The sequence below is a fragment of the Syngnathus leptorhynchus genome, chromosome 7 (assembly GCF_054491065.1).
Source record: "Syngnathus leptorhynchus isolate UIUO chromosome 7, UIUO_Slep, whole genome shotgun sequence".
Taxonomy (NCBI): domain Eukaryota; kingdom Metazoa; phylum Chordata; class Actinopteri; order Syngnathiformes; family Syngnathidae; genus Syngnathus; species Syngnathus leptorhynchus.
In genome coordinates this window covers 14,226,914-14,245,041 of record NC_141201.1, presented here as the reverse complement: position 1 = coordinate 14,245,041, position 18,128 = coordinate 14,226,914, and the positions used below count along the sequence as shown (strand labels likewise).

Genomic DNA, 18,128 nt, shown 5'->3' with positions numbered 1-18,128 from the left:
ATGGACTACTAATTTGTATTTATCATAGAATTTGGGCTGAAAACGATGACAATGAAAAGGAACAGCAGATTTAATTTCTTTTGGACTGCTGTATAACATCTTTGACAACATTTTGGATGAACATGAAGATAATTGAAAAAAACAACTGAAAACACAAAGTGCAACTTTAAATCAATGCAATTACTACAGTCAATAAATATGCTTTGATTTATCAACATTAATAGTACAGTTGTCAATCAACCAAAAGCTGTGCTCATTTGACATATAGCAAAAAATATTAAATTATTGTATGTAATAATCCACAAGGAAAGCAGAAACGTCTTAAAAAACATGCACATGGTCATAGAAAGTCTGAAGTTCAGCATGAATCAGGTGAGCGTTTCTTTTTTTTTTTTTACTAAGATACAATCATTAAAAACAGCACGAGTGGCCTTCCGTTTGCTTTTCATGCTCTTTTGGAATCAGATGAAGAATAAAATGCATAGAGAAATGTTACTAAGATTCCAAACTGTAAACTGCATAAGTACACTGTGATCCGGTTTTATGAAATATAATTGTGCTTTTAGAGACTGTTAGGAATTGTTTTACAATGACTAGATGTGATTTACTAGTTGTGATGTTTTTTTTTTTTTTTTTGCTGTTGAACATTTATTTATTTATTTATTTATTTATTTGGTTTGTTTGTTTGTTTGTTTGTTTGTTTTTAGAATGAGTTCTGCCCTTCTTTGGGATTGTTCTCGACAGCTACTGTTTCAAATACCTAAATGGCAACAAAACTCCATATCATTTCTTGCTTCCATGAGGCAGCACTTTCAAGGACAATTCAAGTCAGCAGCATTGCATTAGCAGTCAACATCTTAACAACTAATAGACTTGCCCAAATGGACATAAATCTACTGGTATGATTGTTTTTTTTCCTGGAAGCAGCTGTTATTGCTTATTTATTTTGTTTGTTTGTTTGTTTGTTTGTTTGTTTGTTTGTTTGTTTGTTTTTAGAATGAGTTCTGCCCTTCTTTGGGATTGTTCTCGACAGCTACTGTTTCAAATACCTAAATGGCAACTAAACTCCATATCATTTCTTGCTTCCATGAGGCAGCACTTTCAAGGACAATTCAAGTCAGCAGCATTGCATTAGCAGTCAACATCTCAACAACTAATAGACTTGCCCAAATGGACAAAAATCTACTGGTATGATTGTTTTTTTTTCCTGGAAGCAGCTGTTATTGCTGCAAAAGGGATAAATAATGTCTTTAAGACAAATATGTCATTTGAATGGATCGTGTGCCGTTTTGGAGGTACTACTGTTACAAATTTCCTTTCTGTTTTCATCAAAATTAATTTAGAGAAATGTGCACCTTTGAAGTGCTGGGGGGGGGGTTGTCATGGCAACTTTATGTCTATCCCAGTATGTGCCATAAAATAGATGAAAAAATAATCTCTAAATCGGGAAAATGCTGCATACGTATACATAAAACATCAATGTTGAGTTGTGTTGTCCAGTAATTCTTGTGTAGTACTTATATGACTTACATCAAAACGTTTTTCAGATATGACCCAAAACTTGTTACATTCCTCACTAGTTCATGATGTACATGAAAAACTATATTGACAGAGATTAATCATTGACGGATAATGATGATGTTCATCTATGGTCCGTTAAAAGATGTTATTTTTGGTCAAGTGAAAAAGAAGATGAGCAGGACAGGCATCTTTTCTGATAATTAAGAAGTTGAGGTATTGACTACCAGCTAAACCAGGGGTGTCCAAACTTTTTGCAAGGAGGGCCAGATTTGATAAAGTGAAGGGGCCGGGGGCCAGTAGTTTTTTCGGACATTTTTTTAACTACAATTTCATCCAAATAAACACTGTTATAAAACAAATTTCATTCTCCCAGTTGTCTTTATTTTTTAAATGACAAAATAACCAAATATAAGCCACTCAGGCAGATGTGAACAACTCTAAAAACACAAATTCTGCCTTTCATTTATATCTGAAGAGTCCGATAACATTGAACAAACTGTATGAAATACCTTAAATTTACATGAGTTTAAAATTATTTTCGCCTCATGAACATTTTAAACAGGAGTTATAAGTAATACATAAAATACGATAACATTGAACAAACTGTATGAAATACCTTAAATTTACATGAGTTTAAAATTATTTTCGCCTCATGAACATTTCACACAGGGTTCACACAGGGTTCACGCAGCCGGTTCGCGCGTACCCTTTTCACAATGGGTTTATTTCCGCATTTGACTTGCACATGCTCCGCATAGCAGGACAGCTGGAGTCATGTTCTCGCTGTGAAATCACGCCGGGTCGCGCGAGATTACATTTCTGCGGCATAAATATAAAATAGCTTTGGTACGTGTGTATTAAAGCGCTGGTCAACAATGGCGGCGGGCCACATACTAAAGATTTTATCACAGAGGCTGCGGGCCTGATGAAATTTGACCACGGGCCGCAATTGGCCCGCGGGCCGGACTTTGGACATGGCTGAGCTAAACAAATGAAATAGTATTTCACATTTTAGTCATGTGTTATAAATGTGACACAAGGTAAAATGTGATACATAATATAATTTGAAATACAATTACATATATACCATGAGAAACCGTTGGTGCTGCCTTGCACAGTAGTATGTTACTAATATGAGTAAGAGGATAAAGAAGCTGCTGTCTGCTGTATAATTCTCACCAAATTTTGTAAAAGTTTACAACTGCATTTTGGTGCTAAATATATATTTCTAAAACAACACGGGAACATTGGATCTGCACAAGAACATTTAAACATAAACCACATTAAAAGCTCATCAATTTAGTTTTGGTGATTCCCACAAATTGAAAATCATTTTGTCAAATCGTCAAAAATCATAAAATTTCGCTTCACAACTAATGAAAAAAGTAAAAAAAAAAGTATTAAGCTTTTATTTTTTTCTACATAAATATTCTGTTTGTTTTCTATAGAGTTTATGCCACTCAGGGATGCTGGATATTTTTCTCATAGAAAATTCAAGAGAGCACATCAGCTGCAGAACAAATTTGAATTGATAGAAAGATGCAAAAGAATATTTTGACTTGCAGTAAATAAATCTGTGTTAAATTAGAGAAAGCCAGGAACATCATTCATACTATGTTTTGTTTCATTTACCACACCCTGAAGCTTAGCAATTTGATAGCTTTGCCCACCCTGCATTGACAGCAAACCTAAAAACAGGAACAGCAACAATTGTCACTGTGTGCTGAAATGACCCAGATGCAAGGAAATGCAAAGTTGAAAGGAAATTTGTCAAAAGTGATGTTGCTCAAATCCCTAATGACTGGCTCTAAGTCATCCCTTGAGTTCATTCAGAAGCTCCAAAATTGCATTGGCTGAATAGACTGATGATGCTATAAACATGTTTACACGCTGGCCCATTCAGGCCTCAAGACTGCTGTAAAAAAAAAAAAAAAAGAAAAAAGGACTAAATTGATGAGCTTTAAACATTATTTTGTATATTGGGTAGTTTTTGTCTTTTCATTTTACTGTAGCCCATTTGGCTATTGTGTTTGAAGTGCTTGTTGAGGCTTTGGCAAGGTAGTGACAAACTGAGTCACAGAGTTTCTCCTTTTACTTGGTCATTATTATTGAGTCCTGGTGATGGTTTGCTCCTCATACCTTCAGTCCCTCCTCGTGATGTTTCCTGGAAGAAGAGCTGTGGCCACCACACAGACATGACAATACGTTTGTACTCCCTGCGGAAGTTCTGGTTCAGTAGGCCATAGATGACGGCATTAAGGCAACTGTTGAAGTAAGCCATGAAATAGCTGACAACAAAGAGCCACTCCGGGACGTGAGGTGCGACCTCTTCTGGGTTAATGGCAACAGCAAGCCCAATAAAGTTGAGTGGTGCCCAACAAATTGCAAAAAGCACAAACACTACAAACATGGTGATGAAGTTCCTCAAGTCACTGGGCTTGATGCGAGGACGTACATCAGATTTCACTTTGTGCCTTACCTGAATGACCAAGATCCATATCCTCATGTAGCAGAAAGTAACCACAGAAATGGGCATAAAGAAGTGGATTATCACCACTGTGATGGTATAGGAAGTGCTTACAGTCTGTGCAAATGTGCAGGAATAGACGCGGGGATCGTACTGCAGCGAGCCAAAAAACAGATTTGGCACAATGGCCATGATTGTTAAGAACCAGATGAGTGCGACCAGCAACAGTGTGTTGCGGTTGCTGTACAACTTGTCATAGCTGAAGTTGTGGCAGATGTAACAGTAGCGGTTGATGGCAATGCCTGTGATGTTGAAGATGGAGCCAATGACGCTCAAACCCATCAGAAAGCCACTTATCTGAAAGAGGTGGACATTTAGACAGATAAATGGCAGGAGAAGAGTTTCTCTGTGGGATTTTTTTCCCTAAAAAGATGTATAAATTAGACAAGATGATTAATTCTGCATTTTACTTGATTTCAAATGTATTTGGTTAGTTTAAAGGCCTCAAATCCGAAAAATGCCTTTTGATAAGTTTTACCCTGTTGGAATCAGAGAATCATTTGCAATGTAAGATATTAACGACCATAAGCCACATTTTTGTCCATGTACTGAATATGACATATGATTTTGTTTATGTAATTTTGCTCACGAGCCTTAAGCCTTAATAGATTTACCCATAGTTGACATGCAGCTGTTCTGATTTTGGTGCATCAAATATGTATATTATCAAATATTTCCATTACCTTCTGCATTGTGCTCAAGTACTAGTCACTGGTGTTTGATGAGCTTTTTTCTATGTGATTTTGGGATGTCCTATTGTGTGAGCGGTCATGAGCTTCCACAATATCAGAGGGATGGATCTTTTTGTTTCGACATATCATGCAGGAGAATTTTTACCCCAAATTTCAAAGGAAATCACAGGAAAAATAGTGAAGAGTCATCATTAAATGGACAAAATACAGCAACACAGTGACATTACTGAGTTTTGGACATGGTTCCAAATTTGATGAAAAGACAAAAAGGAAGCTGCTCAAGAAGGCAGCCAAAGAGGCTCACAGCAACCATAAAAGAGCTGGAGGAGTGTTTGAAGATTATTTGTCGTTTTGTGCATGTGGCAACAATCACTTCTTACAAAAAAAAGCTGCTACTGAAACCAAGATTTACTTATAATAGGTCTTAATTCCGTACCTTACACTGGGTCTCTCCCAATGACCAGCCGTCATGGAAGATGGCATACAACACCAGAGGATAGGAATAGAATGCTACCATCAAGTCAGCGAAGGCAAGACTCACCACAAAGGCATTTCCTGTTCAAAGTAAGAGAAAGCATAATAATGGTGAGTCTTGAAACCTGGACATCTGTGTGGTTCAACAACTGCATGTTTTGGCAAATGCTGGGACAGTGGTAAGTAATGACATCAGTAACAAAAACAAGAACAGAATATAGACCATTGAATTTACTAGTTTAACATTAAGTTTGGATTGCAGTGTCACACTTCATTGAAGATTCAAGGTTCAAGAAGAATTTATTCGCCATGTTTGAGCGTGCCAAACAAGGAATTTGACTTCGTTACATCACAGTCTCTGTTCAACATTTAGGTGACTAACAACACTCAGGACATGTGAAAATGACAATATTCTCAGCCATCCCCTGATCTTAAACTCCCATAAGGGCAAGGAAAAACTCAAATCTCCGACTAGGGGAAGTGAGAAACCTTGAGAAGAGACCACAGATGGGAGGGTCCTACTTCCAGGATGACCAGGCTGCAATGGATGCAGAGAAGACACATAGTGCAAACAGTGTAGACAATCCAAAAAGGTGTGGAGAGCAGGATGTTATTGCACAGCAATGACTCTGAGACTCTTAAGAGTGGTGTGAGTTCATCAGAGCAACAGCCTGGGGGAAGAAGCTGTCTCTGTGTCTGCTGGTTTTGGCGTACAGAGCTCTATAACGCCGTCCGGAGGGGAGTAGTTCAAACAGACTGTAACTTGGGTGAGAAGGGTCTGTAGAGATGTTGCTTGCGCGTTTCCTGGTCCTGGACAGGTACAAGTCTTGGATAGATGGGAAGTTGATTCCAATGATCTTTTCTGCAGTCCTGATTGTCCGTTGCAGTCTGTGCTTGTCTTGTTTGGAGGCTGATCCAAACCAGACAGTGATGGACGTGCAGAGGACAGACTGGATGATGGCAGTGTAGAAGGTCTTCAGCAGCTCCCGCGGCAGGTTGAACTTCTTGAGCAGTCTCAGGAAGTACAGCCTCTGCTGGGCCTTCTTCTGGACAGAGTCTATGTGGCCGGTCCATTTCAGGTCCCGTGAGATTATGGTACCCAGGAACTTGAAGGTGTCTGAGGAGAGTATGGTATTACTGCGGATAGTGAGGGGTGAAAGCTGTGAAGGATCTCGCCTGAAATCCACTGTCATCTCCACGGTCTTGAGCGGGTTCAGCGCCAGGTGATTTTGGCTGCACCAGTGGACCAGCCGCTCCACCTGCTGTCTGTACGCAGTCTCATCACCGTCCCGGATCAGTCCGATGAGAGTCGTGTTGTGTGCATACTTCAGGAGCTTCACAGGAGAGTCACCTGAGGACAAATCGTTGGTGTAGAGAGAGAAGAGCAGTGGGGAGAGGACACACCCCTGAGGGGCGCCAGTACTGGTGGTCCTGGTACCAGATGTGATGCTCCCCAGTCTCACACGCTGTCTCCTGTTGGTCAGGAAGCTGGTGATCCAATGACAGGTGGAGGCAGGCACCGCGAGCTGGATGAGCTTCTGTTGGAGGATGTCAGGAGCGATGGTGTTGAACGCCGAGCTGAAATCCACAAACAGGATCCTGGCGTACGTTCCTGGGGTGTCCAGGTGGTGCATGATGTAGTGCAGTCCCATGTTGACCGCATCATCCACCGACCTGTTTGCCCGGTAGGCAAACTGGAGGGGGTCAAGCAGGGGGCCTGTGACATGCTTCAGGTGGTTCAGCACCAACCTCTCGAAAGATTTAATGACCACAGATGTCAGAGCGACAGGTCTGTAGTCATTCAATCCTGTGATGGTGGGCTTCTTGGCCACTGGAACGATGGTGGAGCTTTTGAAGCATGAGGGCACCTCACACAGCTCCAGGGAGCGGTTGAAGATCCGTGCAAAGGTGGGCGCCAGCTGCTCAGCACAGACTTTCAAGCAGGTTAAGACATTTACAGGTTGCAGTATTGTATTTGCTTTTTTTTTCACACAAATCTGTATTAGTCGCAGGTTCAACGTGGTACATCAACATCACTTTCTGTTGTGATGACTACTACGAGGGAAGAAATGCTCAATCTCCTTTCATTTCCTCTTACGCAGAGTCCATTGCATGGAGCAGGGACATCTGCCCTCATGTCCTTCCATTCCATGAGCATTTGGCACGTTCCAAGGAATTCATACATGGTTTTTAGTATATTATATTATCCATCCATCAATCCATCCTCTTCTGCTTATCCGGGGTCGGGTGTCATGAGTGTGCGCCACCGGCTGCTCGGGCACACACCCCTATCACCGTGATCACCGTCACCTTGCGCTGGCTCATCAGGAGCGCTATATTAGCACGACCAGCGCAACTCCGGTTGTCAGCTTGACTTGTCATGTCCTTGTGCACGTTGGTACCTGAAAACTTGACTCCCCGATTCCTTGATATTCGGTCCTTGTTCAGTCAGTCCTGTGTTACTCTTACAGCAGCTGTCATTGCATCCAGAAGCCTCCTGTCGGCAGCCTGCTCTCGCTCACGAGAAGCCCAGTCGAGTGCTCCTTCCCCTGGTTCGTTATCCGGCCACCCAGGCCCAACGATCAGCGCCACGTTCCTCGTCCGCTCCAGTCCTCCATCACCCCCTTCCCCTTTTACAATAAAATCTGGTCGCTCTGCATTTGGCTGTACTGTCCGTTCATCACATCGGATTGCACACATCAATTATATTATGTTATATTATATTATAATATATAATATATTATTTTTTTATATATAAAAATGTCAGGTGGAGGCAGGCATTATATTATATTATAATTTTTACAATTGAATAGACTATTTGGGGCATTTGATGACTCAAGGAATGAAATGCTGAAATGTTTTGAGAGCATAACGATAAGACCAATAATCAACTAATAAGTTCAGATCAGCAAGAATTATTTTGGGAAAATGGGCTAAATGTGGACCCCATTGTGGTAACTGTAGGCTATTCTTACATAATCATTTGGAAAGTTGCACAAAGACACTTGAGACATGTACAAGACATACAATTTGATGAAATCAGTGAGACACAATGATATTTTTGTTATGAATGATTGTGTATTAGTTCAGAGATTTCTCCAAGTTGTTTTGAGAATGTCCTATTTGTTTCAAGGTATGAGCCAAACCAACAGAGACAAACTGTAAATGTCAACCAGTATAGTCAAAGCATTGGGGGTTTGAACATGATAGCTCAAACTGAGAGCATTATCAGAAGATTATGAGGACAACGTGACAACCAAGCAGTTTTTTTCCCCGACTGTTGCCAATCAAAGATGACTGAGACCAATTTTACAGCATAAGGTTATTCATGTTCTGTCTCACTACATTTTTGGATTCCACTTTGAGCTAGATACTTTTAATTTTTTGTTTCCCCCAAGATGTTCTGGCGTTTTCCCGGTAATTTTCTTTGCTTTAGTCATTCCTCTTTTAGTCAGTCTTTGTTATAACTTTCCACTATTCTTCCTGCTTATTAGTTAAGGTTTATTACCAAGATGGACTTTTTGACAAGGTCCCCAATTGCATTACAGTATAGGGACAGCTCTTATTAACATACTAGATGGTATGAGATTGAAAAATGACAGGCAAAGTGTCAGTGCTAATCTCTGTACAGTGTTTGGAATGCCGCACCATAAAGAGCACTTAAAAGCCTTTAATTTTCTCAAAAACCGAAGGTGCGCCTTTTAATAAGGTGCACCTTTTGTGTGGCCCAAAATCTGGAAATGTTGTGTGGCTGCCGCCACAGAGATATGTAATATGTACTATTGGTTCTTAACCTTGTTAGAGGTACGGAACCTCACCAGTTTCATATGCGCATTCACCGAACCCCTCTTTCGTGAAAAATAAAATGTGATTTTTTTTTTTTTTTTCAAATTCAAATCATAGATTTTACTGGTGCACAAAATGAGCCGTGCATGAACATCACCTTGCTCAAAGAACAAAACCAACACAATGCATGAACTCACAACAACGTCACGACCCGTCCCTGGTCAGTCCATTGTGTGTACATTTTGTCATAATTTCTGTCTGCTCTATGTGTGGATTAAGTAGAGAAGAGTCCCGGAAATTGAGTCTGCACCTTTTAACCCGAAGCGCTGTATGATGCAAAAAATACGGTAGTTGATAATAAGTTACAGGTAGTGTTGAACATTTTGGCAACTTTGGTGTTTGGATTAAAACAGGACAGTTCTAAATGGTTCAGCTCCTACTCAAAGAAATGTTCTTGCGACCATTGGACCTTCTAAAAGAAATCAAATGGCCGTGACGTGGGGTCAGTCCTTGGATCCTTTTTGTTCAGTTTGTATGTTAACTTTGGGTCAAACGCTTCAGAACATCAAAGTTAGTTATCATGTGACAAACAGGTACCTACATTTTCAATGTTGTCAAGTGACAGCGATTCAATACACTTGTCGAATTACCGTCTAGAGCAGGGGTGTCAAACTCAAATTCACAGTGGGCCAAAATTTTAAATTGAACAAAGCTACGGGCAAAGGTTGAACAAATGAACCTTTTAATATGAAATCAAACAAGTTTTGATTTTACAATGAATATTGAACAGGCAAGGCTTATATAACTTAAAAGTGCAGGCGTGCAAAATCAAGTTGATAATAACACCAATAATGACAATAATAGTAATAATCGTAATAATAATAATAATAATAATAATAATAAAACATATTAATGGCATAGTGGTACTAAGTTCATTTTGTTTCCCTTGTCAATCACTTTTTTTGGTTCTTTTATCACAAACAACTTTTTAATTTCAGGTTATATTTACCTGACATGTTTCGGCATGTACCTCCGCCTTCATCAGAGTGTCACTGCTGTAGTTGTGACGCGTCTTTATCAGCTGATGGATGAATGAAGGCATGACTCACCTGTCAGATTTGACAGATGAGTCACGCCCTCTGCTGTCCGTTCACCTCTCCAAAATGCTGCTCCAGGTGGTAGAGAGCATGTAGGCTCCCTCTTCCTTGTTGATGGTCCTCGGGCCCCGTTTTCGGATCTCAATGGCCTCCCTGATCCAACGCTGATGTTTATTTTCTTTGGTGCGGATGACTCTGGACTTTTCCCAGTCCATGATGTGATTTTCTCTTTTGCCGTGGTCGGTGATGGCTGACTTGTAGTGTTCATGTTTTGCTTGACGTTTTGTTGCTCTTGATTGTCCTGTTGCTGTCTCCTTCTCACACTCCTTTTTGTGTTCCATTTTCCTGGTGGTGAAGTTCCTCCCTGTCTCCCCGATATATGATTTATTGCATGATTTGCATGGTATCTCGTATATGGAGTTGCATTTATTTTCCGGGTTGATTCTGTCTTTTGGGTGAACCAGTATCTGAGGGAGTGTTGTGTGTGGTTTGATAGGTGTGTTTAGGTTATATTTTTTCATGGCCCTACAGCAGTGACTATCTGATAAAGGCGGAAGTACATGCCGAAACATGTCAGGTAATGCAACCTAAAATAAATTGTTTGTGATAAAAGAACCCCAAAAAAGTGATTGACAAGTGAAACAAAATGAACTTAGTACAACTAAGGTTAAGAACCACTGATTTAGATCCATCCATCCATCCATCCATCCATCCATCCATCCATCCATCCATCCATCCATCCATCCATCCATCCATCCATCCAGTCAACACATGAAATCGCAGCTACATCGGAGAGGTTGACAGCTAATTTGAAGACTCGGGAAAACCTTACTCACCGACAACCTGCGGCTCAAAAGTCAAGTACAGAGGCAAGTTTTTGATGCACCACCTGTTTTTGACTAATCTTAACTTTTAAAGTTTTTAGGGACGATTTTAAGGTTTCCTCACCTCTGTCACCAGGTGTTTGTGCGTTAAAGCTCTGCTCTGATTTTCAGATATCCGTCATCGTGTTGCCGTTTTGATTTCGTTACTACTTTATTTAGATGTATTCTTTCACTGATGCTTCAAGATGATGTATTTGTTCAGAATGTTTGCTGTTTTATGTGATTTCGGCTCATAAGATAAATATCTTTCATAAACATTGTTATTCATAATAACAGTGTCTTATTTAATGATAATCAGTGATAGTATGATGGTGAAATATTTTTTAATGCTGTTAATAAATGCATTTGTTTTCAAAAAGTTTTTTTTGAATATCCATGCTTTACTACCTACTAAAGGCCAAAACCTTTCATGCAATGACCTTTACATGTCGTTCATATTACTTCACACAAACACTACATCCATCTGCTCCTGGTTCGGGCCCCCGGTCAAAATTTAGAACCCAATTAGGCCCGCAAGTCAAAACGTTTGCCCACCCCTGGTCTAGAGTAAATTAACAACCAGATGAAACAAAATTTCCTTCAGCAAAACCTAAACATAATGGAGGTAACGGTCTTTGGCAATAAAGAAAAAAGGACTACTGTCTAATGTGGTCTAACTATGCAAATGGGTGGAGTTTTCTTTCTTTAGGTATTTTGCTACACTGCGCTGGTATAACGCTGGGCATGACGGGGGTGTTTGTGCCTTTGTGTGGTGTTGTGGCATGGAAGTAGACTCATCCCAGCCAATCCGCACAGTAACCCTCATTTGCATCAAAATCAAACTGTTCAAACCCAAGTCTGCCTTTGCTGACATTATGGGGGAAAAAATTATCACCCAACTTGGGATTTGTACCCAGGGCCACGGTGGCCCTGACTTGGAAGAACAAAGCATTAACTGCTAAGATGAAAGTCTGGCCCTTTTTCAGAGTGTCGGCCCCATCTATCCCAGCAAGTTGCCCTTGAACATGCATAATCTATTACTGATCAGCCAATAAACATGCCAGTAATACATCTACGCCGATCAGGGGAATTGGGGCAGCAGTCGGAAGCGCTGTGGACCACACCCCCCCCACAAATGCGGGCACGCGCACACACGCGCGCGCACACACACACACACACGCACACACACACACACACACACACACACACACACACAGAGATAGAAGTGTTTTCAAATTATAAAACAATTATTAAGATTCTAATCCGTTCAATTAATGTTTCGGGATTGTTCCACGTTTATCACACACACTCATGGAGTCGTGATTTTTCTGTGCTCCTGGATCAAATACACCAGAGTCATGTTCAATCGCCTGCATTTGGAAGTAGACCTGCTTTTTTCCAGTCTAGAATTTAGTTTACTTTTTTTCACCAGATTTACAAATACACTAGTGGGCCCAGTGAGGCGTAGTACGTCTACCAAATTCACAAACACACCGAACTAAACCATTGCTATTGCACGAAAATGATGATGTGCCCAATTTTATGCCAAGCAGAGTATACTTTCTGTCACCAAATTATCAGGCAGGTACTAGTTGAGGCTGCTTTGTGCGCCAGCATGTCCAGAGGAGTGCAGGACTGTCCCAAGCATGCTAGACTAGATTTGCAGTGGCATGAAAATGAATTTATGACCATTTTTACACAAAGCACATAGGCAAAAGTCCTTCATTTCCAAAGACAGTGGACCCTCAATCCTAAATTGTGGGGTGCTGATCGACTCGGAAAAGACTTTCAGCAATCAAATCTAATCAGTCACTAGAACAGTCTTCAACCAGCTGAACACCTTTTCAGACTGAATAGTTGCATGATCCAAGTTAACCAGGAGAAACTCATAAGTGCTTTTATCTCCAGTAGACTTTTCTTTCTGGACTATTCTAATAGTCTTCTGACTGGGCTCCCTCAAAAGAGCATCAAACAGCTGCAGCTTGGGTTCTGACCCGAACCAAAAGATTAGAACATGTCACTCCAGTCCTGGCTCAATATTCTACTACTGATCTATAAGTCACCGAAATATATTAAAGAAATATCGATTGAACATAACCTTTGAGGTCTGCAAACCCTGATCAATTAGTGGAGCCTAGAGTTAAAAAAAAACAACATGATGGCCAGTGGGCAAAGCCCCCTGCTTCACACCTGTTCTGATTTGCAGGATACTTAAGCATTGCTTCTATTGAGGGATTATTATGTTATGCATTGCTTGCTTCAGGGGTGTCCAAATGTTTTGCAAAGGGTCGAGATTTGACATTCCTCGAACCATTACCATTTTAAATTACCTTGTAAATATGTATCTACCGTATTGGCCCGAATATTAGACTGCCCCGATTATAAGACGACCCCCTCTTTATCATGACTCAAGTTTGAAAAAAGACTTTTTGAACACCAAATTTAATTTTCATACAGAAAATAATTTTATCTCAAACAAATGATTATAACAATATATTCGAGAGAAAACGCATGTTATTTTGCCCCATTCAAATCATGCAAACACTGTCTATCACATCTTCATATTTGAACATTTGAATATGTAAACTAAAGTGCATTCACATTTGTAAATGAATGGCTTCTGGTTTTTGAAATGTAAATAAACCAATCTACTATGATAAAACAACAAAATTGCAATAACTGCATTAACCATCAAAGTAAAGTCTAACTAATCTGAATAAGGAAAAACATTGCTATAAAATAATGCAAACTGCTACCGCTATTGTTGGGGAGCCGGAGGACTGTATCGGGGGTTGGCTCGGATGGTTATGCTCTTTTCGCCCCCGGGTGTCGGTCAGAACACAGGAGGGAAGACGTGGTTCAGTTTTGATTGCTCTACTGAATTATTGGCAACAAATAATAATAAGTAACCAAAAATTAAATACTCTCGGCAACACACCAAACATAAGTCATCGGTCAAGACAACAAAATACATTTGCTGGCGACCAACGGTCGCCGTGCTGCTGCGGAACAGCCACTCGTACGATGCGACCAAACTTAAAGGAGCGCGCCGGAGCTGTCAATTAAATGGCGAGCACACGAAGCAAACCGCGATCGGACAAACGACACAACAGTGGACATATTAATAATGAAATGTATATACTCACTTTGTGTCAAAGACTCACACGATCACAACAACATAGTCGATTATGAGCGTGCCGGAGCTGTCAATCAAACGGCGCGCACACGAAGCAAACTGCGATCGGACAAACCGCTCAACAGTGGACAGTAGTAACAATGAAATGTATATTGTCACGGGTGGAAGCACAATGGAGCAGGGCGACCAAGTGCAGCTTTGGACCAGGGTTTATTGGCGGAACTCAAAATACAGACTCAATATCCTGACATGACTTAACAAAACTAACATGACATCCTAACAAAAACATACTTGAAAACAACAGGAACCAAAAGGACCTGAAGACAACACAACAAAACGACAACAACAGACAACAACAGACAACAAACGACAATGATCCAACGGGGGTGTTCTTCTTCATCTTCTTCTTCTTCGTTGGGGTTTAACGGCAGCTTGCATCCTATTAGTTGCATTGCCGCACCTACTGTTTTTTTTGTTTTTGTTTTTTACATCATGTTAGGATACGGATTTTAGCTATTGATCTGACTCCAAATTATGATCAACACTTAACACAAGTTTCTATGTCCTAATCCACACACTGGCGCACCTAACAATTTTGCGAGTTCGTTCTGTCAAAGAGAAGACCAGTAGATCAATCAGACCAAATTTACCAAATGTTTATTCCTAACAAAGCGCACTAATACAGGCCTGGGTCCCGGGTCCCTCACACTAAAACTCGTGCGTTTTTGTGACCACCAAAAGACGACACATTCTTCCGGGTTGCCCAGTTTTAAAGAAACATAATATGAATATTAAAGCATGCAAAATATTGTGTGATGATTGGTCGATGGTCATCTCCTCCCCGTCGAGGTGTCATCACTGTGGTCAGGAGTTGGGGGATTTTCCTCTCGAAGCCCAACCACCTGGACGTGGTATTGTTCTTTGTTCTCGTTCCTCACCGACCTCGAGGTGTTATCGTCTGGTACTCCCTTCGTTCCGTACCGTCCCGTACTCCCTTCCTGGGCCTGTTCCATAACTCTTAGAAGAAAACAAGTTCATGCAGTGTGCCTACACATTCCTCACCCCCACCAATCCACACAAGCACTCCAATACTAGATATTATATTGATATGATTATATGTTTCACACAACCTTAAAAAATATGTTTGCTAACCGCTGAAAGCACATTTCCCTTTAATCACAACACTAAATTCTCTTCACCAGACCTGTGCTTTTTAAAAACTCAAAAAAACAGCGCTTTCCCCTCCCACTTGACCCTACTTCCAGAATGGTTTTCACAGATATTCCCTCAAGCCCTTCTGTCTGCAGCTTCTCCACCAACTCAACCCTTTGCCCGAAATATTTTCTACAGGAAAGCAGAGCATGTCGCACCGTCTCCTCCTCCTGACACTCAGAGCACAGCCCATCCTGATGTTTCCCCAGAAGGTGGAGAGTGCTGTTAAGAAAGGTGTGTCCTATCCTTAGTCTGGCAATAATGACTTCATCCTTCCTTTTCCACCCTCCCCTCCCACACTCATGAACTGACTCAGCCACTCTACTACACACTGAGAACAGGTGCCTCCCTTTGCTCTCCTGCTCCCACTGCTGTTACCACTGCAGCATCACTTCCCTCCACACAATACTTTTACCCTCAGACTTAGACAGTGCTATGTTGGTCTCCACACGCTCTTTTTTTCACTGCCTCTTTTGCCAGTTTGTCAGCCCTCTCATTCGCCAGGATACCCACATGTGCTGGAACCCACATCAGTGCTACCTTAACCCCCCTCGCTGCGACATCCCTAACAGCCAAAAGAATTTCCTGTAAAAGATCCTGTCGGCTCTGAGAACTGCCCCTCCCAATACTTTTAACCGCAGACACAGAGTCACTACACACCAAGAAATTACAATTTACAAGTTGCTCCGCCCATTGCACTGCCATCAGGATAGCAGCCAATTCCACAGTAAACACTTAGATTGTCTGATGTTCTCCTACATGACTGTACATTCAATTTACTTATGTAAAATGCTGCCCCTGTACCCCCAGTTTCCTGGTCCTTTGAACCATCCGTAAAGGCTAGTATATGGTCAGAGTAGTTCTCCACCACCCTGAAACTCACGCACCAGGTTTGCCTCTTTGTCCCTTAATTTGACGTCAAGCAGCTTTAGATCAACCTCTGGGGCCCTCAGCTGCCACAGAGGAATCACTGGCCACAATACCACTGGGCAGAAATTCATGCCGTAAACAGCCACTTCTTGCGCCACTGTCTCCCCAGTCCACCCAAAGCTTTCCCCTCTCCCTGCCCCTCTCTCCCAGCTCGCCTGAATTGCCGACTTAACTGGGTGGCCATCCCCTTGGCACCTCAGGCTAACCCAGTAATTAGCCTGGAGCTGCTTCCTTCTAAAACTGAGTGGCATTTCTCCTACCTCCACTCGCAATGAGCACACTGGAGAAGACCTCACCGCCCCTGTGCACACCCTCAATGCTGCCGCTTGAACTACATCCAGCCTAGCTAACTGGGACTTTGACGCAGACCCATAAACCACGCTTCCATACTCCATTCTGGATCTTATCAAGGACACATATATCTGCCTCAAAGACGACTTACTTGCTCCCCACTCTGTTCCAGCCAGACATCTCATAACATTTAAAACCTTCACCTTCTTCACCTTCATCTTCTTCCGCTTATCCGGGGTCGGGTCGCGGGGGCAGCAGCTTTAGGAGGGACTCCCAGACCTCCCTCTCCCCAGCCACTTCCTCCAGCTCATCCCGGGGGATCCCAAGGCGTTCCCAGGCCAGCCGAGAGACGTAGTCTCTCCAGCGCGTCTCCTACCGGTGGGACATGCCCGGAACACCTCCCCGGGGAGGCGTCCAGGAGGCATCCTGATGAGATGCCCGAGCCACCTCATCTGGCTCCTCTCAACGTGGAGGAGCAGCAGCTCTACTCCGAGTCTCTCCCGGATGACCGAGCTTCTCACCCTATCTCTCAGGGAGAGCCCGGACACCCTGCGGAGGAAACTAATTTCAGCCGCTTGTATCCTGGATCTCGTTCTTTCGGTCACGACCCATAGCTTGTGACCATAGATGAGGGTAGGAGCGTAGATCGACCGGTAAATCGAGAGCTTTGCCATTTGGCTCAGCTCTCTCTTCACCACGACGGACCGGTACAGAGTCCGCATTACTGCCGACGCTGCACCGATCCGCCTGTCGATCTCGCGCTCCATCCTGCCCTCACTCGTGAACAAGACCCCAAGATACTTGAATTCCTCCACTTGGGGCAGGATCTCATCCCCGATCCGGAGAGGCCTTATCAGTTGGCTCGGCACCCCGTACTCCTGAAGCACCCCCCAGAGAATCTCCCGAGGGACACGGTTGAACACCTTCTCCAAGTCCACAAAACACATGTGGACTGGTTGGGCGAACTCCCATCCACCCTCGAGGATCCTGCCGAGGGTGTAGAGCTGGTCCACTGTTCCACGGCCAGGACGAAAGCCACACTGCTCCTCCTGAATCCGAGGTTCGACCTCCCGACGGATCCTCCTCTCCAGCACCCCTGAATAGACCTTACCAGGGAGGCTGAGGAGTGTGATTCCCCTGTAATTGGAACACACCCTCCGGTCCCCCTTCTTAAAGAGGGGAACCACCACCCCAGTCTGCCAATCCAGAGGCACCGTCCCCGATGTCCACGCAATGCTGTAGAGGCGTGTCAGCCATGACAGCCCCACATCATCCAGAGCCTTTAAGAACTCCGGGCGGATCTCATCCACCCCCGGGGCCTTGCCACCGAGGCTTTTTTTAACTACCTCAGTGACTTCGACCTCCGAGATTGGAGAGTCCGCCTCAGAGTCCCCAGGGCCTGCTTCCACAATGGAAGGCGTGTCGGTGGAATTGAGGAGGTCTTTGAAGTATTCCCCCCACCGACTCCCAAGTCGAGGTCAGCAGCACACCATCTCCACTGTAAACAGTGTTGACCGTGCACTGCTTCCCCCTCCTGAGACGCCGGATGGTGGACCAGAATTTCCTCGAAGCCGTCCGGAAGTCATTCTCCATGGCCAC

At 42.7% G+C, this 18,128-nt stretch overlaps 1 protein-coding gene across 1 annotated transcript in view; it reads right to left on the bottom strand.

Annotated features, from left to right (window-relative positions):
* Positions 1-1,662: 1,662 nt before the first annotated feature.
* LOC147054849 (melatonin receptor type 1B-like) overlaps positions 1,663-18,128 on the bottom strand; it is a 42,683-nt gene continuing 26,217 nt past the window's right edge. Inside the window, exons 2-3 of the mRNA XM_085916330.1 lie at positions 5,177-5,295; positions 1,663-4,345 (exon numbers count right to left, since the gene is read on the bottom strand). Of these exons, the coding sequence (XP_085772456.1) occupies positions 3,596-4,345; positions 5,177-5,295 (869 nt within the window). The 3' untranslated portion in view covers positions 1,663-3,595. The remainder of the gene's footprint in view (positions 4,346-5,176; positions 5,296-18,128) is intronic.